The sequence below is a fragment of the Acinonyx jubatus genome, chromosome B2, assembly GCF_027475565.1.
Source record: "Acinonyx jubatus isolate Ajub_Pintada_27869175 chromosome B2, VMU_Ajub_asm_v1.0, whole genome shotgun sequence".
Taxonomy (NCBI): Eukaryota; Metazoa; Chordata; class Mammalia; order Carnivora; family Felidae; genus Acinonyx; species Acinonyx jubatus.
Genome location: NC_069385.1, coordinates 88,097,629 through 88,125,321, shown reverse-complemented (window position 1 = coordinate 88,125,321; position 27,693 = coordinate 88,097,629). Strand labels below are relative to the sequence as shown.

General features: G+C 35.3%; 1 protein-coding gene across 5 annotated transcripts in view; it reads left to right on the top strand.

The window, feature by feature from the left end:
* Positions 1-27,693, top strand: part of ADGRB3 (adhesion G protein-coupled receptor B3) — a 727,056-nt gene that overhangs the window by 651,530 nt on the left and 47,833 nt on the right. For 4 of the 5 annotated variants that reach the window (XM_053222612.1, XM_027057493.2, XM_027057492.2 and 1 more), the window contains 6 exons: positions 3,515-3,665; positions 6,220-6,289; positions 8,812-8,878; positions 11,382-11,467; positions 18,549-18,647; positions 18,971-19,142. In XM_053222612.1, coding sequence (XP_053078587.1) covers positions 3,515-3,665; positions 6,220-6,289; positions 8,812-8,878; positions 11,382-11,467; positions 18,549-18,647; positions 18,971-19,142 — 645 coding nt within the window. The remainder of the gene's footprint in view (positions 1-3,514; positions 3,666-6,219; positions 6,290-8,811; positions 8,879-11,381; positions 11,468-18,548; positions 18,648-18,970; positions 19,143-27,693) is intronic. The other variant, XM_053222611.1, reaches the window with a different exon arrangement.

Sequence of the window (27,693 nt, the reverse complement as noted above, 5' to 3'; positions counted from 1 at the left end):
CCTGAAGTAGTAAACTTCAAGGTTCCTTTAATTATAAAAATATATTTATTTCTCCTCTCACTTGAATAATAGTTTTGCTGGGTGTAGAAATCTATCTTCAAAGTTATTTTCCCTTATAATGCTGAAGGTATTATTCTACTTGTCTTCTTGTATCCTGGGTTGTTCACAAGGAGTCTGATGCCAACTTGATTATTTCTTTGTAAGTAATTTTTCTTTTGACTCTGACACCTTTTTAAGATTTTCTCTTTATTGTTGATCTTCACAAATTTCATCACACTGTAACTAGGTGTGTGTGTGTGTGTGTGTGTGTGTGTGTGTGTGTGTGTGTGTGTGTTTTATCTTCAATTTATCCTTTAGACCAGAGGATCTTTGAAGTTCTGAGAAGTTTTTCCATAATATTTCTTTAAATGCTGCCTTTCCTTGAAATTGTCTCTATTTTTTCCTTCTGAACGTAGTTTCAAACAGATGTTAGAACTGTGTGTCATCTGTGTATCTTACTCCCCTATTTCCATGTCTTCATCTCTGCTCCTTATGTGTAGCTTTGAGCTGGGGTATCCTTCTGTCTGCCATCATCTGCTCGTTTTTTAGATATTTCTCACAATCTCTACCACAGTTTATACTTCTTTTCTTTAATTTTATGAAATCTTTTCTATTATCCCTGAGGATTTGGGGTGAATAATATACGTGAGGGTGACAGGTATGAACAGTGCTCAGTTTGCCAATTTAAATACCTTTTCAAGTTTTGTAATATTTGTCAACCACACTCAGCACATGTAAAGGACCAAATTGAGATTCAGCAAGGCAGGTGTAGCAGAAGAATTGGATGATGAACTTGAGGTGCTAGTGAGTCTCAGGTTTGGAATGGCAAGCTGTCAAGACTCACTTATTGTGGGAGTCAAAAGTAGACACACAGGTGAATAAGGAGAGGCTGTAAGACTCGAGGTCATGACAGTGAGTCCAGTAGTAGGAAAATTGAACAGATGACAGTATATAAATCTGCTTATAGAAAAATAGAACCAGAGTGAGATTTCTAAATGTAAAAGTCTCTAGTACTGAGGGGATCCAAGAGATGGTCAATGTGGGATATAGGTTATGTGGAAAAAGGAAATCAAGGAATCCTGAACCCTGAATATTAGAAAGGCTACTCATGTGGAAACTAAGATGACACATGTGGAAAATAGTTTATTTGAAAATTACTATTATAAAAGTTGTATCTTAAAAAGACAGTTTATCGAATCTATCAGAAAAATCGTGTGTCTCATGTGCAATGTCTGAGTTTATAGTGATTCTTCATATGATGAAGAAAAATTAGCTCTCTCTTTATTTTCAGGAACATAGATTTTGTTGTACTCTTCACATGAGATAAGTTTTGTGACTTTAGACCACTTTTTCCATATATATACATTCTTTGGGTTGAGACAGCTTTCCTTCATAGAACAGTTTCTAGACATATATGAATATTCATCTCATTATAGTAGAATGCGATTGCTCATAAAAATGGGTCTTAGTTCTCTAGTTACTACACATTTTCCACGCATACTGTGGCCATATTCTTGTCTAGAGAGACATGAATTATTGAGATAAATGTCAGTAGCCCCAAATGGCATCCATTTCAATTTGTATTAGAATTAAAGTGTGTAACAGAGAGTCCCAAAGCAACAAACATAATATAGAAAGAGCAAATTAAAAGTCTCCGTATTGACACATTGAGCATTTTATTATTTCTTATAAAATCTCAGTGCATCTAGTACTTAGCATTTAATATTGCAATATTTTTACATTGTTTTATACAACCTTATATTGATAGTTTAAAATGGGGAAGGAATAATTTTGCTAGCACATACAATTGAGATGGGACCAACTGGTGGAAGGGAATGACAGGTGAATTAGAAAGTGTAACTATGGGTATTAAATGGAAGAGTTATCTTTGAAATTCAGATTGGGATCAGGAACCGTAGATCAGGAGTGAACAAAAGTAGTCAGCCTGCAGATATTTAAACCCTTACCTGGAAGAAAAGTCTCAATGTCTCAAGTATAGAAGGAATCACAGTTGGTTCAAGTGACTACATTATGCCTGAAATAGGAGTAAAGGTATGAGGAAAGGGTTCTAGAAATCCATGACTTTATCATACTGAGAATTGTCATCTTTGTGAGGATAAACATAAGTAACCTAGGATTTTTAAGTGCTACATGAAATAAGGAATCACATGCTGAAAACCAACTGGTAACACCTTAGTACTGTTTTTAAAATAATGATGACTATGGTCATAATCAGTTGATGCACTTGCTATATGCCTAGCATGGTGCTGCTCAGCTTCTCTACATTATCTCTCAACATTTAAAACAACCTCGAGAGATAAGCATGGTGAAGTTCTTTTTATAGGATTAAAAGAACTGAAAAGCTGAATTAACATCTGGTGAATTTCAAGAGAATAAACAAATAATAGGAATAATTTGGGCCAAAAATTTAAAAGACATTTGGCTTTAACAGTGTATTGGGTGGAGGTGGGAAGATGAGAGTTGTATTTTTATTTCTCTGTTAATGAGGTTTTTTTATGATTGTTTTTCTACTTCTGTGCTTTGCTCTTTTCAGTTTTGGGGAATAGCAAGACAGACTGACAGAGGAAGTTTAGTTAGTTACTAAATTTAGTTTAGTTACTGATTCTGATTTATGAAGACTTGCATTTTAACAAGATTTACACAAAGACATTATACTAGTAGTGAAATAAGGAGCAGCTTCTACCAAAATTCAGCTGCTCACCTTCGCAGATGAGTCACGAGTAACTAATGGTTGGCACATTCAGAATGATTAACTTGTGTAAAGTAAAATATCTATGAAATCATGGCGGTGTACTGCCAGTGACTCGATTAACTTTTCAAAATGACTTGATTACATACAACACATTGTAATGCAATAATAAAGAACAATGTATTAAGTACTTAAAAATACTTATGTTATTTTTGCACTAGGCTATTAACCAAATCTCATTTTATACTTTTCTACCTTGAATATCACACTTGTATAAGAGCAATTTTTCCTTTTGGATGGCTGTTGGGTTGTAATCTTAGCATCAACACAGATAAAATAACAAAGAATTATCAGATGAAATGGAAGGATCAAGAACATAGCCAAAAGAGTTATGCAAGATGTCTGTAACTTAAATTAAACTGAAGATAGGACCATTCCCATAATTACATTTCAAGAAAAAAAAACTCCAAGTAAAGTAGTAATTGTAATCTCCCTTGGGTTTTAATTTACATTCAGGCTTCTCCTCATAAAAAATTGAACATGCAAATGGAATTAGGACATATCTTTTTTCTATCATACGTATCATATGCAGCATAAAGACTGCAGGGTTTCTAATTTCTGTAAATAATTACTCTGTCACACAGGAGAGGTAGATATTTGAAATAAAAGCAATGCGTTGAAGATGAACAGTCCTCTGGAGGACACAAGATTACCCCCCCACCCCCCCCCCACTATATTCAGTGTGAGTCTTTTCTGTTTCCACAGAGCATCTGTACAACCACCACTGCATTTTTGCACTTTTTCTTCCTGGCTTCGTTCTGTTGGGTTTTAACTGAGGCGTGGCAGTCCTATATGGCTGTGACTGGAAAAATTAGGACCCGGCTTATAAGGAAACGTTTTTTGTGCCTTGGATGGGGTAAGCATATTAATATGCCCTTTCATGCTCTTGTTGTTAAAATGACTTTGAACACATATAATGAAGCAATAGGGTGTGATTATCCCCAACCTACTTTTTTTGGTCCAATTTGATAAATGGAAGTGGAAATAAATGAAGCTGGTCATTTTTGAAAATTCTTTGAGCATTTGGAACTTTAAGAAGGAGTAAATATTGGATGACCACATAGCCATTCAGTTAAGCAGTGATGTAAGAAGAAGCCTAGGATAGCTACAGGCAGTACAGCAAAGTGTTCTCTGCTAATACATTCTGAAAATGCAAAATGTCTTACAGTGTTCAGGGCTCAAAACAGGTGCTAGTCACATATTCCCCACAAGAAAACTTTGAGAAGTCCATTCCAAGAGAGCTCAAAACAATTAAGGACTACAGCTGTCCATCACAGGAAGAAAGTCCACTTAGAGAGTGAATGAAACCTTGTGACTAGTGTGTGGGGTCCTCAAAGGAAAAACAGAATTGTTGACAGACTGAGAATTAATTCGTTGTTTGCTTTTCTTTATTAGGAAAAGTTTCTGTCAAATTGCCTTACAAAATGGGCATCTTGAAGATCCATGCATTTCATAAGGCCCATTCTAATGTTTAATTAGAATTGATTAGTTTAATTAGAATTAATTAGTTACTTTAAAGAAACTAGTTTCAGAAAACCTCAGGATTTTGTCATTTTTGCCTTTGAGTTCTGAAAGACTTGAACTAAAAAAAATGGGGAATTTTGGACCAAATATACAACAGATACCTAATAGACCAGAAGACTGGAGAATAGGATGCTTGATGGAGGCTGATAAATTACAAATAAGCGGACTTATTACAATAACAGAATAATTCATACTGGAAAAAGTAGGATTAATATATTAGGGCTCTTTACACAGGCAAATGGGAGAATGTATTCTACTTGTACTTTCATAAAACTTTTGTCTGAATTTCATGACAAAGACCTTCTAAAGTTAAATTGGTACTGAATCAGGGGACACTTTTGTCGTGAATCAGTGCCATAGATCCAAGAAATATAGAATGCAGGTAAGTGACTTTACCTAAGTATAAAAAGTGGCAGTTTTCAAGAATGGTAACTACCTCATTTTGTGTCATTACTAAAGATCTTGAGGAGAGGGCTCACAGCTGGTCTCCAAGTTTACAGATAATGTTAAACTACTCTGAATAGCAAAAAAGCTAAGGCAATGGTGCTAGACTATCAAGAATTCTGGGAGGTGGCAGATTACTGGCATGTGAATTTCTATACAGCAAAGTGCAATGTAATAAATTTGGGAAAATAATTTGTATTTACAATACAAATAAATACAATACAATACAATACAATAAATTGTACAGGTTGAAGACTATTAATGCTTTAGCTATGACCCAGAAGAGAATTTTTTTCTAATGAACTTGATGTAATCAGTCAAAAAGTCAACTATATATATCCGTGTGTGTGTGTGTGTGTGTGTGTGTGTGTACGGGGTGGGAGAGGCCCATATTTGTTTAAAAATATGATGTGTCCCTCTGAGATGCCCTTCATATTTTTTGTCATTAAACCTCATGAAGGAATGTGGTGTCACTTGAAAAGACTCACAGAAGAGAATAGCAGGAAGGAGGGGAAATGATAGGAAGAAAGAAGGTAGGTGGGGGGGAGTCAAGAAGGTGATTAGATGATGGATTTTCAACCTGAAAAGGCAAACATCACCTTCCTGAAAAGAAGACATGACCACAATTTTTGTAAAATAATTAAACAGCATGGATTAGACTGAGCTCTGTTCACCAAAACACAGGGGCATTCCTTTGAACTTGAGTAAGGAGAGCATGATTCAGACAAACATAAACTAAAAGCTGTTAGGTCAGAATTGGCACAGGTATGCGGGCAATTGAATTCCAAAATGGACTGAGCAATGTGTGGAGTGATACCTACCGAGAAGCGCATGAAGCGAAACTGGCATATATTTTCTGACCTTCCTTCAGGATTGCTAAAAGGAAGATGACCAAGAAGCCCCACAATTAACTCCTTAGGGGCCTTAATTTGGCCCTACACTCTTGTTATTATAAGTAAATCATAAAGAAAGAATTACATGAATGCTTTACTTTTTTCTGTCTTATAATAAGTACAACTTGATATGAATCAATATGGGGCCACCTGAAATGTTCCACTTCTGTGATATTCTATCACAGCAGAACATCCATTTTTTGCCTTTCTGATTTTATAACTATAAATTTCCTTTATAACAGTGTAAACCCCTAGGGAAAAATAACTTAGAAGATATACTAAATCTCTGTTATTAGTTTCCTTTAAACCCATGTCAAATGTGGTGGTAACCTAGCAACATTAGAGAAGTGCACTGAGTTAAAAACCCAGCTGTCGCTCTCATATTTTTGTACTTGAAAGAAATTTTGTAATGGAAACATACTTTATGAAGGAATTCATCCAAATGTAGTTGCTTCGATGTAAGCATTTTGAGTCTGTCCTAGCTTTTCTTGAGCCAGAGTGCACAGTGGTTACAGCTGAACGTGAAGTCTGACCATGTTTTTCTTGCAGGTTTACCAGCATTAGTAGTGGCCACATCAGTAGGCTTCACAAGGACGAAAGGATATGGCACTGATCACTAGTAAGTCCATCCACAGTGATAAATCATGTTTATAATTAAGTAAATCATCATCTATGCTCCATTAGTCTTGGTTGGCACTGCCGATGCCTTGCATTTTGTCACTGAGTCATTAACAATGGTAGAAATCACATTAGTGAGGAATGATATAAGGTAGCTGAAATGCGCAGAGGTTAGGAAGTAAATGGTGAAGCCCTGTTCAGAATCCTTGTTTCAATTTCACATTTCTTCATAAGGACAATGAATTTGATTTTTAAAATATTTCAATATTTACTTTGTGTGTTTAATCTCAAATGCATTTGTTTAGATCTGAATAAATCTTGATGTTTACCTTTTAGAATATGATCCTGATGTGAGCTTCTAATTTCACTGATGATAATGTATATTAGTATCAACCAAGTTGTGAAAGATCAGCTCAAGTTTTGTTGCCGTGTTAGGGTAATACTGAAACATAAGGATCAGGGGGATCAGTAAATTACACATTAGAAAATGCCTAGGCTGTGGGAGAAATTAGAGGGAAGAAAGAGGGTGGGGTATCAGCCCATCCTTATCACAGCTGTAACACTGATAAATTCAAGAGAGATTTTATAAATAAAGTTTATATTGAAATATTTAAAATTTAAAACAATGCACTTTGATATTTTATTTCATCTGCTCTCTCAAGGTGAGGAGGCAGTTGAGAAGTGGAGAAAAAGATGGGCGCATCTTCTTACAAGTATAAATTTTTAAAGTGAGATTTTCGGTTTGTCTTCAGGTTTGAGATGGGAATTAGTGCTAATTAGTCCTTCTAGTGGGCTCATCCAAATGGAGACTGTGAGAAGAGACATCATTCCACCTGCCCAACAAAAGGACATTTCCAAAGAATTTAAAGAACTCATGTCATTAGAGCACTTGTTTTTCTTCTGCCATCTATGTTATAAACACACAAACAAGCAAAACTCCCTGATAGCGCATGTTGTAGTGTAGTGCTTACTACAGCACTATTACCTTTAAGCCATTACCTTTTACAGGAGTATGACTTTCGGTATAAATCCAGTATTTGAAAGGCACTGTGTTGGAGATATAGCAAGAGGTAGGAATTATGGATGATATGGTTCCAACTTTCAAAGAGTTTGTGATTGAAACCGAGTACAATATAATGAGTAGTATGTCAGTTTAAAGATTAACTCACAAAAATACAGTAGAAAATCAGTGGCAGTCTCAGAGACACAAAACTACAGTGTCCTATCAGACTAAAGGCTTTTCGCCCAGGTGTTTTATTTTAAAACGTAGATATTAAATTATCAACCCCAAAGTAGGAAAGTAGAATTTTATCTGTTCACTGTTATGGCAAGGAGAAATAACTAAATGCAGACTTCGAATACCCACATACACACACATTTGTTTTAGGTATATATCGATACATGCATTGCTGTGTGTGTGTGTGTGTGTGTGTGTAACTACTAGATTAAAATTTTTAATTAAGATAAAATTTATGCAGAGCAGCATTCATACTGTTAAGTGTGTAGTTCTGTGAGTTTTAACAAATGCCTAAGTCAGGTAACCACCACCACAACCAATATAGAAAAAGTGTGTCCTTAGAACCAATATATAACAGTTATTGTTAATTGTTAATTTTGGAGGCAGCATGATGATTCTGTGGACCTAGAAGTAATACTGACAGGGTCAAATGTCAAAAGCAGATGCAAGAAGTAGTAGGTGTGACTCATTGCATCAGCAGAGATAAAACATCTCCTGGTGTTTTCCTACATTCCTTATATTTCCTTATATTCCTAGACCATGCACATGCAGATGGGCCACCTTGCAAAGCCTCCAGTGCCAAGCCCCATGCCTTCTTCATGCCTCTCTACTGTGAGAGAATAAGTGTTCTTACCTAAATGGGTTACCATGTCAATATCAGTACAAACCTGCATTTCCTGGTGAATTTAGTAATTGAAATAAACACAGCCACACTTATTTTTATTCAAAAGCTTATCTTTACTGAATTTTGTTAGTAGTCCGGGGCAAAAGTAAAATCAGAACAAAAAACAAGCGCACAAAATATAGATTATTTGTTCCTTTCAATGATGGCTTTTAAACCATTTCTCCCAATATCTCAATGGCCTCAAGGAAGAACACATAAATGGCATACGCAAGACTCTAAAAGCATGCTGTTCTTGCTTGAAAGAGCGTTTGAAAATTTTCATAATGGATACAGAGCACCATTTTACAAAACTTATGTGATAGTCACCTTTGTACTAAAAGTCAATATAAAAATCTCACTGGAAGAGTAATTTGTCTAAAATGTTTTAACTGCCTGAAAGTAAGGCCTTATAATAAAAGTTTCTTTTCTGCGAAAGGTGTATAGTGTTTCTCACGCATCAAATGCTCTCATTTTCGCTTTTTCCACCTCTTCCATGCATTTCTGCTTAATTACAAACCTTCAAAATGGGCCCAAATTTGAACGCTAAGTAATTTGTATCACACTTCAATGGTTTAGCACTTATCACTAATTTCTGTTAGTTTTTATCTGATGTTGTTTTTAGCTGCTGGCTCTCTCTTGAAGGAGGACTACTCTACGCTTTTGTTGGACCTGCAGCTGCTGTTGTCCTGGTAAAACATCAAAATCTACTCGTTCTGTTTTCTTATCAAAAACTACTTGGCTTCAATTACAGTGACAATTTTTGTGTTCACTGTAAAGAAACTTTAACGTAGAATGTATTATTACTTCATTATTAATTACTACTTAAATTTGAATACCAACTGCTCTTTAGTCCTTTAGTACTCTAAAATACTCTTACTTTGAAGACTGAAGAATATTGAACATGCAAGTGTGGGATTTCTCTTACAGTAATTTCACATTTATGAAGAAGTTTGAGTAAGTTTCAACCAATTCTTCATTGTTAATGTACACAATCAATTATCATTTCACTTTACACCATTCTGTGCGATCTCCATCGTTGTAAAGATCGCTTAAACTTAGTAACTGCTGCTGCTACCAAATGTCAACAAGAAAACTTATGTCCATGTGTCAGAGTTTCCTAACCTCAGTGCACAGATTTTGGATAACATATTTCTTTGTTGTGGGGCTGTCCTGTATATGTCAGGATGTTTAACAGCATCCCTGGCCTCTACCTACTAGATAGATACCAGTAGTATCCTCAGGTTGGTAAAAATCAAAGCTGTCTCCAGACATTTCCCAATATTCCCTGTGGGCAAAAATCACCCCCGAGGTGAGAACCCCTGCCGTATTTTGTGCATAAGGATTTAAATTTTTTTCTTTTTAGAATCACTAAATAATTCCTTTACATATTTAATTATGGGAACATGGAATTTGCTACCAATTTACCTTTCGTTCTCTCACTTTGATATTCTAGATTACAATACAAATCTTTCTTGTCTAATAAATCTTTAAATGAAAATGTAAGGGGGAAAATGGTCTGAATTAAATACAAAGATCCACATCACTGTGCAATTAGAGTTCTAATTGGAGAACTACCCTTTGGTTTCTTGAACAATTCATTGCATATATGGAAGCTAGCAATATCTTTATTAATAACTCTATATGATTTTTTTCTTTCTTTAACATTTGCTCTCCATCCTCTAAACTATAGCAGGGAGCAGAAACTGTCCATGATTCACAAGACAAAATCTAGGCCTCAGTCTTAGAGAAGAGCATAGGGAGATGGAAGCTATTAGGCACATTTTTGTCTGCTGCATCGAATTCTTATTTAATCAATTGAATTATTTCCCTAAGGTACCAAGTTAATATACATATAACCCTAAAATGGAGAAACAAAGAGTATATGTATAATTGAAAAATCAAAGTATGGTCTTTGGAGTAGTGATGGATTCCCTCATGATTAAATTGTAGATTAATAGAATCCATGGAATACACTTTTTTCTCCTAGTTCATATAATGAGAAATGTGAAGAGGAGTAAGTCTTTCTCTTGATTAAATGGTATCTTGTCAGAAAGCTATGAAGAGTGACACTTCCTAATAAGTCCCTACCTATCAGTTGCTTTGGATCTTCCTTATACCAGCAGTTAAACAGATTTCAGCTTTATATTTCATCTGGCCAATGTTCTGGGAAAAAGGAATTTTTCTTTTTTCTTAACCAGTCATCCTGTTTAATTTAAAACAGACTTTTGTGAACCAGTAGTTTCAATGTAAAGGCTTCATCATTTGCACTGGGGGACGCACCAAGATTCCATTGATCATGGAGGGTAAGGGACAGGAAGGCAAAAAGAAAATATTTTTCCTTGATTATCTTGGTCTCAGCGTTGGACTGGATTCCTTTGTCAGGAAGTGCTGGTAGGTTAGAGAACTGTGGGCGCTCATCATAATAAGTTGCTACAAATAGACCACAGCCATCTCTACAGCTTTTTACAATTTTACTTGAGAGAGAAAAATATGTGTGATTTCATTTCAGATGTATTATGCGCAAAGATCTTTTAAGTGAGAGTAAGAGAGTCTTAGAAAATGCTGAGAAGTGTTCAATAGAGCACATTTTAAGAGTTGATGTTAGTATCCATCTCCTAAAGGATGCTGGTGAGTTGAATAGGCTTTCTCTTTTGTCTAGAAAAGCATGGTACATCAAAATGCTCCCCCAACCCATAGGAGAGATAGCTACACAGTATGAGGAATTTAGACATTCTTTTCTCACTTCTGGGGACAAAGACAAATTCTTAGCACCTTTGGCTGCCAGGGCTCAATCTAGTCTCACACTGTGAGACTGAAAATCTTTTGATTCTCATAGGGTGAAACTCATTTAGACAATTGATTTTAATCAGGGGTGACTTAGAATGCCAGACTCACATATTATGGCACTGTTTAAAAGGTAGACAATTGAATGTTAATCTCCTCAGTGTTAACTGCAAAGCATGGAAATTTAATGTACTTAACGTACTTTAAAACTTTAAGGTTAACACACCATTGTTAAATTGTTCTCCTTTATGCACTTATAAAATATTTGACAAGTGCTTTCTCTCACTACTGTTGTGAGTTTATAATTCTGAAATGGTTATAAATCAATCAAAGAGGGTTTTCAGGAGAAACAGGGACCTAATTTCCTTCAATATCATTGAAAGGTCAACCTTTGTTTCTGTTTGACAGGTCAACATGGTGATTGGCATTTTGGTATTTAATAAACTTGTTTCCAGAGATGGGATCCTAGATAAAAAGCTCAAACACAGAGCCGGGTAAGCTGCAATTGGTGGATTTTGTAGGTTCCTTACCAGTGAATCCCATACTCCAATTCCAGATCATCATTGACTGCATTTTAACTGTGCCTTGAATTTTGTTCCTGATGAACCGATGTGTCTGGTAGAGTCTGCCATTCAGATTTTTTTTTTCAATGTGCTATTCTTAAGTAATGCAACTAATATCTAAAAATAATTTTTAAGACCATTAGAAAGTCTGGGTTTGTTTGTGCGTATTGCTCATTTGTAAGATAAGATGAGATGTTAAGGCTGGAGTGAAAATACTTGTTCTTTTGTTTGTTTGTTTGTTTGTTTCAAGTTTTATTTAAATTCCAATTAGCTAATCTATAGTGTAATATTGGTTTCAGGAGTACAATTTAGTGATTCATCACTTACATACAACAGAGTGATCATCACAATAAGTGCCCTCCTTAATGCCCATCACCCATTTGGCCCATCCCCTGCTGACCTCCATTAAAGCTCAGTTTGTTTTCTATAGCTAATAGTCTCTTATGGTTTGTCTCCCTCCTTCTCTTTTTTCTTCCTTCCCCTATGTTCATCTGTGTTGTTTCTTAAATTCCATATATGAGTGAAATCATATGGTACTTGTCTTTCTCTGACTTGCCTCACTTAGCTTAATTCTCTATAGCTCCATCCATGTTGTTGAAATGGCAAGACCATTCTTTTTTATGGCTGAGTAATATTCCACTGTGTGTGTGTGTATACCACATCTTCTTTATTCATTCATCAATTGATAGACATTTGGGCTCTTTCCATAATTTGGCTATTGTTGATAATGCTGCTATAAACATTGGGGTATAAAAATACTTGTCCTTAGTTGAACATTTTCAAAGTCCCCCTAGTTTGCATCACAATGGACAGGAGGGTAGATCAAACATAATGTTGATATGTGACACAATGGAATCGAGACAAGTAATTCCTACTAGGGCAAAAATACTAGATTCTCTTTGATTAATTGTATATATCAGAAAATTTCTTCATATGAAACAATCACTAATGAAACAGTATTCTTGTCATATATTTTCATTTTTTATGATGTTTTGACTATAAATTGCTAGGAAGAGTTATTTTTAATTTTCATTTGCACATTTTAACCACTTATAAAATTTAGGAAAGCATCTCCTTTAATTTTACTGTTACTATGATACCACCACATTTAATGACTAATAACATTCCATAAGCAGATTGATACCAGCCTTTTAAGGTTACATAGTCACCTCATCTTACAAATTTGTAGAAATCTAAAGGAAATCTTAATGCTTTTGAATTTTCTTGTGTATATTTTCTTATAAAAAGTTTATAGCTTTCTCCTTTCTATTTAGCTGTACTTTCATTCAAAACTTACCCTACAATTGTTATTTCTTTACTAATTTATAGTACTATTTAATAGTCATAGTATTTGATCACTGAGCAGTGAGAATTTTAAGTCCTTTATGTTTATAATCTATGCAATGACTTCTAAGATAACCAAGGTATGTTTTCCCCTAGTAAAAGACTCGGTTTAATGCTTATATAAAATATAAATATAAATATAAAAATTTGATACCATTAATATCAAACATTAGAACTGCAGTGATGTAACAAAACATCACTGGAGGTTCCCTTCAAAGGGGGGCCATCACGTCAGAGGAGTCTCCATAGACTTTTCACTTCAGATGAGTCTCTATAGTATCTTTAACCAGCTAAACCTGAACGTGCACAGACACTGCTTTCTGTACCACTTGAACTTGAAGCTTTCACACTATTATTCTGCCATGTATGGTTGGACTTGGAGCAATAGCTTCAGTATTTCTGCCCAGATTAATTATATAAGAATAAATTGACCGTACTGAGTATGGTGTATGGAAACTCACTTCTGCCACTAGTGGCATGCACACACGTGTATTATTAATTGGAGGCGTGGGGGTTAGTGGTTAGGAGAAAGCTTTGAGGTAAAAAAATGTTTTTAAATAAAGCCATGCTCAGTATCTAGCTCTGTAGTTTACTAGCTGTGTGTGTCTTTTGGCATGTTATTTCATTTTTCTGGGGTTCGGTCTTCATACCTGAAAAATGGGGATAATCATTTTTGCTTCATAATAGAGTATATGAAATATAATGTGTATAAAGGATTCATTAGAGTAGCAAATAGCAAGTACTCATTCAACCAATGGTGGCTATTTTTATGATAAGTTAAATGAAGAAAAAACCCTGATTTCTATCAATCAAGCATCTATGCTTCCACCACTGATGACCTTGAGGTCAAAAAAAAAAAAAGAGATGAGATCATCAGAATGAGTATAAAGCTAAGGATTTATTACATTTGCAGTTAGTATTTTTTTCTCATTTAATCATTTTATATGTAATATCCAGTTTGATTCACATAGCTCTTTGTAAGAGAAAACATATGTTTAAGAGAAATGACAGCTTTGTCATGTTATGAATTTAGAAATTATCCACTTTAATATACACATTAATTTTAAAACGTCTACTTATAAAAATAGTATTAGAAGTTACATCTGTTTTACTGGCAAAATCGAGCCAGTGTTTTTCTGGTTCAAAGGCCACTATTGAAGAAATAAAAATGTTAATATGTGTATAAAAAAGCAGAATGTTGATTACTGTTCAAAGCAGAAAAGAATTATCAACAAGTTAATAACTCTAGGTGTTAAGAAAGTCTTTCTATAATATAAAATGCAATTTATGCCAAAGTATGTATAGATTGAAATTTGCTATTTCAAAATGTTATTGAAGGAAATTTTTTAGAAAATATAAGTGATAAGCAGCATCCAGGTGGCTCAGTGGGTTTAGAGTCTGACTTGGCTCAGGTCACGATCTCACAGTTTGAGAGTTTGAGCCCCTCATTGGGCTCTGTGCTAACAGCTCCAAGCCTGGAGCTGGAGCCTGCTTTAGATTCTGGGTCTCCCTCTCTCTCTGCCCCTCCCCTGCTCTTACTCTGTCTTTCTTTCTCTCAAAAATAAATAAACATTAAAAAATACTTTAAAAATATATGTATATATAAGTGTTTGAAGCTACTTTCACTTCACAGAGAATCAGTGAAGGCAATCATAAAGACTTCAGTGAACAATCAATAATCAGAATTAACTATGGAAACGTTGAGTAGGAAGTTAATTAACTTAACAGTTGATGCCCCATATTGTAAATATTGACCATTTCAGATTGAAAAAAAATGTATATCATGTTTATGACTTGATATGTTTATGAAACATTGTTTATTATTTAGACTCAAATATGTTCCTCTTCCCATTTTTTCTTTGTTTCCTCCATTTTATAATTAATTATTATAAACTAACCAAGCATAGTCTATGCTCAATAACTATTTATAAAGGAATGAGTGAATGAATATTTAAAAATACAGTGTCTTGACAAGTTTATTAATACCCAAATTATATTAAGTTTTTCTAACATGTAAAATATAGTTACCCAAAAGGGATTGATTGTAATTAACACATTCTATATAAAAAAAATTGGAAATAATGAAAAGACAAAATGGCATGTGTCTTCTTAGAACATCTCAAGCAAAATATTTCACTTTTTTTCCCCTTTTTCTTCAATGGGACTTTCTTATCTACTGTTTTAAACTGGTTTTATCTCATCTACATAAGTTAAGGAAACTACCAGGATCTTGTACAAATATCATGAGATTTTTTCCAAAAGGAAAGGGTAATATTTTCTTTTCAGGTAATTTACATGGTATCAACAATAAACCAATCGGACAAATTTTTTTTCTAAGCAAAAGAAAAACAAAATTGGGAAGGGAAACTTGTAGACTTCAAGACCCTGCACGAGTAGACAGCATAATCTGGGTGAAATGACTGTGTTGCTGCCCTGGTGAATATGGTAACATTTGAACTTATGGGAAATTCAATTTTTTTAACCGTTGACACTTTTTATTTTATACATGTATAATTTCCCCTGTAACAAAGAAACAAGATTTTATTTCCATTGCAGCAACCCTGTTCTGCATTTAGACTATGTGTTCTTCATACTGTATTAATTTCTGTAGTGGTCATACAAACTAGGGGAAAATATTCTATCTCCTTGGATAACGTATCTTTCCTCTGCTCCATATACATCTAATAGTCAAATTCCAAAAGTGCCCAACCAGTTATCATCAAGTGTAGCTTTCAACAATTAGTCCTGACTGAAGGAAGTATGTATAGCCTTTTAGTACAATCAATCTCAACTAAAGAGAAATAAGCATTTCAAATACTGACTTCAGATTTATTTTCAGGAAAGTCCATACTTAGAACAAATTAGTTTTTCTCAAAGCTAAAATATTTGTACCATATACTAAAATTAATTTTTAGTCACCTTTGGCTTTTCAATCTTGTTTTAGAGCCTAGAGACAAAGAGTCCTTAAATTGAGAAAGCCACATTTGTATTTAAAGCACAGATACCCTATAGCATATCTTCTCTGATAAAGGAAACAATAAATAAGTCATGTCTTTTTAATATTAATCTGATGGAACTTAACAAGATTGAAGACACTAAAATATATAGTTAGGGCAATTATGTGAATTCCTGCTTTTCATCAGAATAATCTATGGAGCTTTAAAAAACACAAATGCCTGCACCCTATTAAATTGGAGTCTTTGGGGTCTATCTATCTATCTATCTATCTAGATATATATCTATCTCTATCTATCTATATAGACGGATAGAGATAGATAGAGATAGAGATAGAGATAGAGATAGAGATAGAGATATCTCTATAGATATATATGTCTGATGATCTATAGATAGATATATAGATAGATATATCTGATGTGCAGTTACTGTGGAGAATACTGGTATAGGTACTCCTTTGGGAGTAGTTTCAAACACATTAGCATGCCTGTTGAGGCACTCATGATCCAAACTGAATAGACTATTGCTTACTTATTGTGAAAAGTTTGGGCACATGTGCCAGTACATAAGTCTTGGGTTGAATCAGTAAAATGAATAATTTAGTATCATAATTTCCCACCCTCACATCTAACTCTAAAAGCTTTGATTTTTCTCATGAGGTCTACTGATCAATCTACTTAATAGCTTTCAGATTTATTATCTCATCCAAGCACTGTTCACAAATGAGTGCACTTCTTTAAAACAAACCAGACATTCTGAATTATGACCATCTTAAGATGTTTCTCTGTACTGCCACTTTTATTAACACATGTCCACTAAATATTATTTTGGAAAAACCTACTAGGAAAACATTTTATTTTATTTTATTATTTTATTTTATTTTATTTTATTTATTTTTATTTATTTTTATTGTTCTCATGTACTTTAATTATAAATATTATAGGTCACCTATGGTTTGCTGTAGGTATATTTTATTTTATTTTTTGTCAAATTGGCTTCTATACAACCCAGTGCTCATCTCAACAAGTGCTGTCCTCAATGCCTGTCACTCATTTTCCCCTCTTCCCCACTCCTCATTCACCCTCAGTTTGTTTTCTGTATTTAAGAGTCTCTTGTGGTTTGCCTCCCTCCGTCTTTGTTTGTAACTATTTTTCTCCCTTTCCCTTCCCCCATGGACTTCTGTTAAGTTTCTCAAGATCCACATATGTGTGAAAACATGTGATATCTGTCCTTCTCTGACTGACTTATTTCACTCAGCATAATACCTTCCAGTTCCAGCCACGTTGCTGCAAATTAAATGAGTTCATTCTTTTTCATTGCCAAGTAGCATTCCATTGTATATATAAACCACATCTTGTTTATCCATTCATCATACCAAATAGCATATCTTCTCTGATAAAGGAAACAATAAACAAGTCATGTCTTTTAAATATTAATCTGATGGAACTTAACAAGATTGAAGACACTCAAATATATAGTTAGGGCAATTATGTGAATTAGTGAAAAAAGTTGATGGAGTTTAACCTCTTTCCATAATTTGTCTATTGTTGAAAGTGCTGCTATAAACATACATGTGCCCCTATGCATCAGCACTGCTGTATTGCTTGGGTAAATTCCTAGTAGTGCTATTGTTGGGTCATAGGGTAGTTCTAGTTTTAACTTTTTGAGGAACCTTCACACTGGGAAAACATATATTTTAAACATTAACTGCACAAGAGAATTGACGAGAGAAGTATACCATGGAAAATTATTTCAAGATGTTTTGATTTTGAATCAAGTTATTTCTTTTTGGTTTTTCATAAGAAAGTTATATTTTAATAAACCAGTAATTTTCAAGGGATTATTTTCTAAAGTAAAATGTGTGTAAAGTTTTTTTGTATAGCATGACTTTGCTTCTATGATATAGTAGATTGAATCTGAATAATTTGTATCTGAATTTACATCTGAATTTGTATCTGAAAAATCCTCCAGACTAGAATAGACCATTTAAATGCTGTTAGGTTGGAGTCTATTAAAAAATGTTCAGAAAGAATATTTTGAACTTAATGTTAAATGTGTTTTATTAAAGCATTCAATTGTCACCCCTCTTATTATAAACTAATATTTCATCAAATTTCATCAGCTCCTATATTCAGATCATCCTAAAATATAGATAATACATTGATGGCTGTGAGAAATTTCAAAATAATGAATTTGTTGGGATGAAGGCTACATCTTCCACAAATGATTAAAGACCTAAAATATATATCTTCCTATATCGGGCTTCTGAGATACATGTTTACATTTCAGAAGGTTTTAATTGGTATGATGTCCCTTCTGCAAATGACAATGAAAATCTTTGAAGCTCGGAGTCCTAAGGCGTCTGATAATTAGAGGTCTGAATAAAGGGTTTTCACCGTATGTCTACACAAACACATGCTTATGTTTAACTCAGTGTATTGGACAGTTTTGATCTGTAGATACAAGGGCCATTTATGGTGTAATTGATGGGTATATGCTTTGCATGCAACAAAAGCCCATCTTACTGAAAGGTATAATGTTACAAAAATAATGTGTGGTGTTAATTGCGTCTTTAAAATAACCTAGAGCATTCATCTTTGATAAATAAACTTTTCTGCATGAAATCGTATTAAAAGCTAACTTGCAGCAGCAACGTTTTTTTGGTGACAATTCAATATTTTGTTCTTTTTGTGGGTGTTCTGTTTGTTTGCAGTCAGATGAGTGAGCCTCATAGCGGTTTGACGCTCAAATGTGCCAAGTGTGGAGTAGTTTCAACAACAGCTTTGTCAGCCACCACCGCCAGTAACGCCATGTTAGTCCCAATCATTTACATCTTCTTGTTACAAATCTTTTACAGTGCATGTGAGAAAATGCTATTGTGGAAAAAAAAATCACGTTTGCTAATATTGGAGCTAAGACGATACTTAAATATTTATAATTGGCAACTGCTTTTAAAACTGTTGTGGGATTGTCTATAAAAAAAATAAATAAAACTATCCAATGTTATCTGCTTTATGGTTTCCAAGTTAATGGTCTTGGTGCCACATACAAGAATGCTTTGGTGAACGGGGGTTTGGTTACTGCCTGGGGCATGACACGCAGCTACGTAATGTTGCTTTCTCTGTCTCTCAACAGGGCGTCCCTCTGGAGTTCCTGTGTGGTGTTGCCCCTTCTGGCTCTGACATGGATGTCTGCGGTTCTGGCCATGACAGACAAACGCTCCATATTGTTTCAGATACTTTTTGCCGTGTTTGATTCATTGCAAGGTTTTGTGATAGTCATGGTCCACTGCATTCTTCGGAGAGAGGTAAGAAAGAGAATTCCTCTGGCAGAGAGGCAGGATGGTTAGACGATTAATTTCGTTGTTAACAAATATGATCTTTTATATTAATATCTTCAGATTAAAATCATTTCCCCTAAAGACAGTCATTTGAAAGTTAAAACTAAAGGGAAGCTCTAAGGCAAAGTTCAAGCGGGCTCCTTGGACTCTGAAAGTGACAGTTAAAACAGATGGGACCGTGCAAGAGAAGACGCTGCCCGGGTGCCAAGAATCAGGGAGAGTAGATTCAGGAGAGGTCATAGGCGGAGACGAGTCTGTTAGAGACACTGGTGGATAAGACATGGTGGGGTGGCATATTTTTAAGAGGCATAGTTCATAAACATAATACAGTGATATTTCCTACACCCACTCCCAAACCCATGTTTCTTTCTATACAGCATATCCCCATTCCTTCATACTTTACTAATTTCATTTTAGATAGAAAATGTTGAAGATTAATGGGCAGTTCTTGTGTCTCTATACTAAATTAAGTTAAGGTTGCTAAAGATGAATGATTTTGAGATGGATATTTATTCTCAGAAAATACCAAAAATGTGCCCAGTCGAGCAGGGATAGGCAGTAATTGTCCTCAGGAACTCTAGATCTATAATCACAGCCTTTCTCCAGGTCATGGTTGAGGTTTATTGTCAGCAGTGAAGAGAACCAGTCCTGCTTCATGAGTTGAGATGCCAACCTGCACCAAATCCACTGAGAGCAGTGATAGATGTCAGGCGTGATTTGTTTAGGGAGAAAATATTGTTTTCCAACCAGTGCAAAAATTATGCTGAGTGCTTGAAAGCACTGACACAGTATTTATAAGGTTTATGAGTCATTTTAGTGTTTACTCTGGGGATGGTGGCGACTAAAACACAATGACACAGTGCCATGCGAGTAATTTTGAGAAAATGGTCCACACTGTCATTTTGCATTATCCAGCTTGTTTGAGAACTTTATTAGGATGTACACATTGCAAAAATACTCATGTGCATATGAATACATGCCATATGGTTTTTACAGTGATGTGTAAGGTAACCAAAGGTTTTTACCTGATTAACCAGATGGGGAGAACAGTATTTCTGAGCTACTTCGGTAAAGTACAGATGTCAGGAATAAACCCATACATGTGTATTCTAAGAACATTATAGGGTGAAGAGTGACTTCACATTGTAAAGGGGGCAGTATATCATCATTTAAAAAATCTGATTTATCAGGGTGCCAGGGTGGCTCAGTCAGTTAAGCATCCAACTTTGGCTCAGCTCATGATCTCACCATTCATGAGTTCAAGCCATACAATGGACTCTGTGCATACAGCTCAGAGCCTGGAGCCTGCTTCAGATTCTGGGTATCCCTCTCTCTCTGCCCCTTTTCCATTCGCTCTCTCACCTTCAAAAATAAAAATTAAAAAAATAAATAAAATCTGATTTAGCTTACAGTTACCAAGCCTTATAATTCCTTCATCACTAATGTCTACCTGGAGTATCAAGATTAAAAATCTTTCAAGTATTCAATTCTTTATAGACCAAAATTAAGTAAAAGTTAAAAAGAAATTGTATAATTTAGGGCTATGCTATTCTTGAACTATAGCTATCTTGTGGGTCTTCTGTGTTAATATTATCTATAATATGTTTATGTAACAAAATTTGTTCTAAGTGAATGGATGCATGATACCTTTTTGATTGACAATTAAGACTGAACATTTGTGGGCTTTAAGCAAGATACATAATATATCCACACACAGTTTTCAGAAGATGTTAACACTTGAGGTGTTGAAGAGGAGAAAAGTGTCCCATCTCTAAGTAAGCCTCTCTTTTTCTTCAGAAATAAGCTTTTCAGATAGCCCTAGGCTATGATAAAAATATTCAGGTTCTAAAGTGACATATCTTGATGGCTTATTATCAGATTTTTGCTCCTTACATGAAGAAAAATATTTTATTTGGCACAAAAATTTATTTCCATCAGAACTTTTTTTCATACTTGCTAATTGAACTAATAACTGTCAAAAAGATTATTTATGGGGAATTAAATCAAATCATATAAGTGCTCCTGTTAAAATAGATGTCTGTAAATATATGTTTTCTGTTTTAGCAGGGAGTAAAAATATGAATATTGGCCCCATTATAATTGCATTTTCAATAATTCAGATTGAATAATTTTATAGCTGATAAATTAATAGCAGAGTCTCAGAACTCTTCATTCTAACACTGAAACGAACAATGACATATCCATTATTTTTTCATTGACCCTTAAGAATACCCTGTAACAGTGCTATAAGAACACAGAACAGATTTCCGTTATAGGGCAAGTCTTTTTCAGAATTTCTCAAAGGAAATTTTTACGGAAAAACCAAAAGAACCTTGTTTAAGTGGGCTTTGCAAATCCCAAAAACCACATCATTGGAGGCCTCATGGGGTTCAGAGAAACTCTTTTTGACCTTCTAACTTCATATTGCCTAACACCAGCAACAGGTGTGTGTCGTACCACCTGTGAATGCACCACACTAACATTGGCCACAGTCTAAGAGAATAGGAGCATCTTCCCATATCCTCATGTCTCCTGTGAACAGAAGTGCCATAAAAATACACTGGAGCAAATGGACTAGCTACCTACCTGTAAAATACTGGGTAATGACTCCTATCAACAACTTGATTATCCCATAGGAGATTTTAGAAATATGATTTTACCTCTACTGCTTTTTTCCACTTCAAACTATTTTTCACAATAATCCAAGACAATTTGTATGGATTTTATTTATTAAAAATGTATAAGCAATATAAGAAATATTTCCTTCGATTTAGAGGGAGACTGGATACAGGTATACTTATTTTTATTTCTATGTATTTTTGACACGCAGTAACATAATTTGGTCATTTGTAGTCTTTATTGATTCTTCCAATATGAATTCAAAAGTCTTTTCCCATATTTACTTTTGCAATCTTCCTGTGAAGGAGGCGGGTGTACGCAGGGGAGGAATATAGCCTTGCAGTTTAAGAAGGAGAAAAGAAACGAAACCATATAACTGGCATTTTAAATGTGATGTATATGGGGCTTGATTTATTCTAAATGTGCCTTTGCTTTTAGTGGATCCAATTTTAAAACCAAATCATTTCAAGTCAGAAGGGAAGGGAGAAATGCTCACTTTGGTGCTGTCAATTATATTCCACATTTAAAAAAAAAAGCAAATTGATTATTTGCATAACAATTTGTTGTGACCTTCAGAGTTGACATCTTAATATGTAAATTTTGTAAAATTTGTATTCCTGAAAATACAGTTTCTTTTTCTGGAGCAACTTTCTCTATTGAATTGCTTTAGTAGATGCCTCTGACAAATGAGAAAACAAAAAGGGGGAATAAGAAGAAAAAACATTAAACCAAATGATTTACCACACATTACTTTCAGCAACAAAAACTAGGTCTTGGAAGCTAATATGTACAATACCTCATAAGACAGAATCTAATAGAATAAATATAGTTGCTTCCTTCATTTATTTGTCATTTCATGATTGGAATTCATTTGCATTAAGCACATAACGACATCTACTATTTACTATTCTCCACATTGCTATGGAAATTCAAACCACACAAGTTATGAAACCTTTGAAATAGTTACTGTTGCTAGGAAACCACTTTCTTAGTGCCTGCACATTCTTCTCATCTCTCCTGTCTCTGGCTGTGCCTGGCTCCAAGACAATCTTACAGCTTAGTGTCAGAGGGGGAAAATAACAAGATTGTGATACAAAATAAGCTACAATAAAACCCTTTCACTAAATGGAAGGAAAAAGGCAAGTACTTAAATAGATAATTTTGTTGTATCAGTATGTGAGGGTCCTGTGGCTGCTCTGTAGTGGAAGGAGAAGGGCCAAGCTCCTCTTTTCTCTTCCTCCAGCACTGGCAGGAGGTCTAGGCTGCACCAGATGAGGTCCCAGAATCTTCATCCAACCCACAAAGTGATTTTGTAATAAAATGCTTAAAATAAACATGAACAGCTTTTTCTTTCTTTTTTTCCCTCATTCTCTCTTTCTCTCATTCCCCTCTACCTTTTTTTTTCTTCCATTTCCAGTTGGTCTATTTCCATAAAGGATACAGATAAACAAAATGATTTACAATCACATGGCAGTGAATATATGAAACAGACAAGCATCCTTACCTATCTCATCTAAAACCAATATTCTCCCAAACCATTAAAAAAATAAATGAAGCCAATTGTGGTGAAATAACTAGATAGCAATTTGAAAAGCAGTCGTATTGCATATAATATAGTTCAGATGGAGAGTTGCATGAATCTCCAAGCCTGACCATATACAGGGGAATTATGTGTGACTCCTTATTATAGAAGTGTGTATCTGTGCACTCCCTTACTGAAAGACAGCAAGAGTTTCAGTTAGTCTTTGGAGATGAGGGAGTGGGTGATAGGAGACTTCAAAACATAATGGGGTCCTGAGAGGGAAAATGGGGTTAGAGGATTAAGGGAGTGAAAATTTCAAGTAAGGGAAGATGGGGAGAGATTACTAGGCATGTGGTCTCCGTGGAATGCACCTATGGTGAATATAGAGTGGTCTTCTCTGGGACCATCTGGGGTACATGGAGGAATAAAGCAAGTGATGTGTTCCTAGACACTTGAGTGATTTAAAAAAAAAAAAAAATTGGTTGTAACTGTAACACCAAGAGAAAGGCAATACTTACATTTGAGGGCATAGCATTGATTAACTGATATTTTAGAGCTTTCCCATAGGGGTGTTCAGTGGCCACGGTAAGAAGCCACTGTGTGTCATGTCATGAAGAAGCTCAGTAGATTTTATAAAGTTAGTGAGTGGTCCAGGATGGGAGGGTCAGGGTACTACTGATCCTAAGACTTTCAGCTTGCTCAGAAGGACAAAGATTTAACAAGGAAGTACGTTGCTAAGAGCCTTGTCTTTGTCACGCTGAATTGAAAGTTCAGGAAGAAAAACATTTAAAGATTATTTTGTTTTGTTTTCTGGGAATAGGAGATTAGCTCATGGTACTGCAATAAAACTGGATTTTATCAGGGGCACCTGGTGGCTCAGGTGGTTAAGCGCCCGACTTCGGCTCAGGTCATGATTTTGTGGTCCGTGAGTTTGAGCCCCACGTCAGGCTCTGTGCTGACAGCTCAGAGCCTGGAGCCTGCTTCAGATTCTGTATCTCCATCTCTCTGCCCCTCCCCTGCTGGTGCGCTCGCTCTCTCTCTCTCAAAAATAAATGTTAAAAAAAATTAAAAAACAAAACAAAACTGAATTTTATCAGAACAGAGAATAGAAAGCACAAAGACTGCCTTTAAATAGGAACATGGATGGGACATAAACAAGGAGGATAAGCTCATATTACTGTATACTTATTTCCAGAAATCAGCTCATTCCACTTCTTAGGCAAGGGAATGTATAAATCCTACCTCTCCTTCCAGAGTAGGCTTTCCTGACTTGAGCATACTTGCAATTATATTATGAATATTTACATCAGTCTGAATCTGCACTTTTGGTTCTCCAAGCCCATGCAGAGATCTAGGAGTTTAACAAGAGCACGAAATCAGATGCGTAAAATGGCATCAGTGAACAAATTGAAACACAGAGTTCATGGCAGAGATTGCCAAACTCAGGCATGTCTGCTAGGCGGTACCCAACCATGTCTTGCTTTACCTAAAATTCTTCTGAGTATCTGGCCAAGTGGATAGGCAAATCCCACTTCCCACTCCTGCCACTTCCCTGGGGAACATAACTCTGCAACATTGTTAAACTGGTGGCAGGAAGTCAAGTATGTCTGGAATAGAGGCTTGAAATAAATGGAAGTGTGGAGGTCATGAATTAGGATTTTAGGTCCTGCCTCAAAGTGGATGGCAAGAGGCTCAAATGAAGTATCTACTGTGAAGGTAGGGGTGTCGGATCTGACACACAGCTTCCTCCCCCCTCTTCTCATTCGCATGCCAAAGAAATGCTGTTCCGTTTTTCAGATCACATATGTGACTTGCCCTCTAGGGAAGCTTGTGCTGTGCCGAAAACTGATACCAAAAAAGCTAAAAAATCTAGTTTTGAGAGTAAGTGATCCTTTAGCTGTTAAAAGATTACAGTAGGAAGTCATCAGGACTGAAATTTAGGACTGAAGTCCCTATTTTCCTTCTATGTATAGCAAACAACAAACCATTTTTTATTCCCTTTGTTCTCAGAGAAGTCAGGTAATACTTTCATAACGTGAAGTCATTCGTGTTGTTTATGGCAGTTGGTTGGCGTAATACACATGAAATTGAGAAGAACCTTATTGGTTAATCTAATGATTAAATTACATGGAATTTAATATGATTAAAAAGAGCTGAGTCATTTGTTTAATATGAGTCAATAATAAACATCAGATTCAGAAAAAAAAAATACAGAGTACATAAAAACTCCCTCCTCCCCTAAGCTACCACACTCAAATAATTATAAAAATGTAACTCAATTTCTTTTCTTGTCTTAAAATGATCTCCGGAGTAGGAAATGAGGAATAACTGGAGGTAAAACTGTCTTCTTAAAAGGTGTAGAGATTTGGGGTCTGAGCTGCTTGGTAGCTAAATACAGAGCCCATTTCAAACAGAGCAGCTCTTTCCTGTGCGGCTTCTCTGAATTGCAACGCTGCCAGACACCGCTCGGTGCTCTTCCCCAGCAATCTCTAAATCTGGCACCAGCTTTCACAGTGACACTCTGCCAACTGCCTTCAGAGTGAGGACCAACCGAGAGGCTCTCAGCTTGCTGCTCCTGAGAGGAAGCAGATCGCTCTCCTGTGGGGGACGAGGGAAGTGAGACACACCCCTGCACACTTCTTTGAATTCATGTCTCACCCAGGAATGCGTCCACAATAAATGGGCGTATAGCTTTGCAGGAGTTTTTAGAGCAGCCCCCAGCTGGAGCCAGCCGGGACAACTCTGGTGGTGCCTCTGGTAGATACTTTCAGAAGACAGCCTCCATAGCATATTCTTTTTACCTCATCTTGTTTTTGAAGATGTTTCTTGGTGTGCTTTTTTCATCCCATGACATGACATCAGATTTCCTTAAAGTGCCCTATATATTCCAAGGCTATTTACATACCTGTTCTTTGCTACTCCCCCGATACTTTTTAACCCTCTGTCTGGCTGTCACTTATGGCGAAAGACCCATTGCAGAGTATTATAAAGAGAGGACATTTTGGAGACTAGATTTTAATTGTGCCAGAATAAGGCAAGTGCTTAATTACTCATGGCAAGTTTACTTAAAAATTATATTTACTTGTCTTATGTAAGTTTAAAAAATGGTAACATTGCAAGATGTGAGAGTTACATAAAAATTTTTAATTAAGTTGTTGCCTAAAATAAGTGGCTTGTTCCCAACAAAAAGTAATAAGTTAGGTGAAAGAGCTTAAATAATAAATCTATGAATCTTCTAACAATTTTTTTTCTTCAGTCTTAATCACAAGCCAAGAAACACCAAGACTGTTATTGTCCAGCACTGTAAATATGACAGTTGGCACAGAAGAGTTCAATATCAGGTTGGAATAGGCTGATAGAGATTCTGTCTTTGTTTTTTTGTGCTTCCTTCTTATCTAGAATTAATACTATTTCTTGTGGTCTTGCTTTTTAAACAATTCCAGTTGTTCCCCAACAGTTCAATTCACATTGATTCACCAAAGATAAAAGTCATTTTGTTTACTTGATGGAAAATTCAATTAATTATCAAAACGTTTCCAAATAGCTGCAGATACATTTCCCAGCTACTGTCTTGCCTAAAACACCCTTTTCTGTGACATGGAATATGCATTATGAAATCTAGCCTAATCATTCTTCCCTGACAGTGTTGGACAAATATTTAAGGCTAATTCATCTAGATCGCCTGAATGCACTTTTAAAATTTTGTAAAAATCGAACAGAGCATTTGGAATCGAGGTGAATTTCTCCTGCAGAGCTTTCTGAATTAGAAGTAACTGAAGCCCTAAAAGTGTCAGAGAGTCTAGCACTTAAATTACGGCATTTATATGATCACTAAAATGACTTTGAATTTACTGGAGAATTTTTATGTTTTTCTGTTTTATATTTCTTCTGAATAGCATTGACTGATTCACAAAGCTGACATCATTCTCCAGAGTAGAAATGCCCTTAATCCATTGTCATATTTGGGAACTGGGGAATTTAAAGTATTGATTTTGTATGTGTATGTTATGAAAAAGAGTAAGATTTCTTCTGTATCTCCTTCACACGATCAGATAGTGGGTTTTGAAGAGAAACTTACAGAAGTTGCTTTTCCATATTTCATTGTCAGACAAAAATATCCTTGGCAGCTACACTCTGAAGGTCTGAAAATAGAGAGTGGTTAGTGGGTACCAGTTCAATCACTGTTGGTATTACCAAGTGCCACTCTCATATGTTATATATGCCAGTATTTAGAAATAGATTTGAAAAAAAAATCTTCATGTGACAAGCTCCTGGAAGGCAATATTTTGAACATATTACTTATCTACCTTTATAAATTGTGTTTCTTTAACAGTTGCCTTTGGCACAAACAGAAAATTAGCGTGTACCTATTTTTCT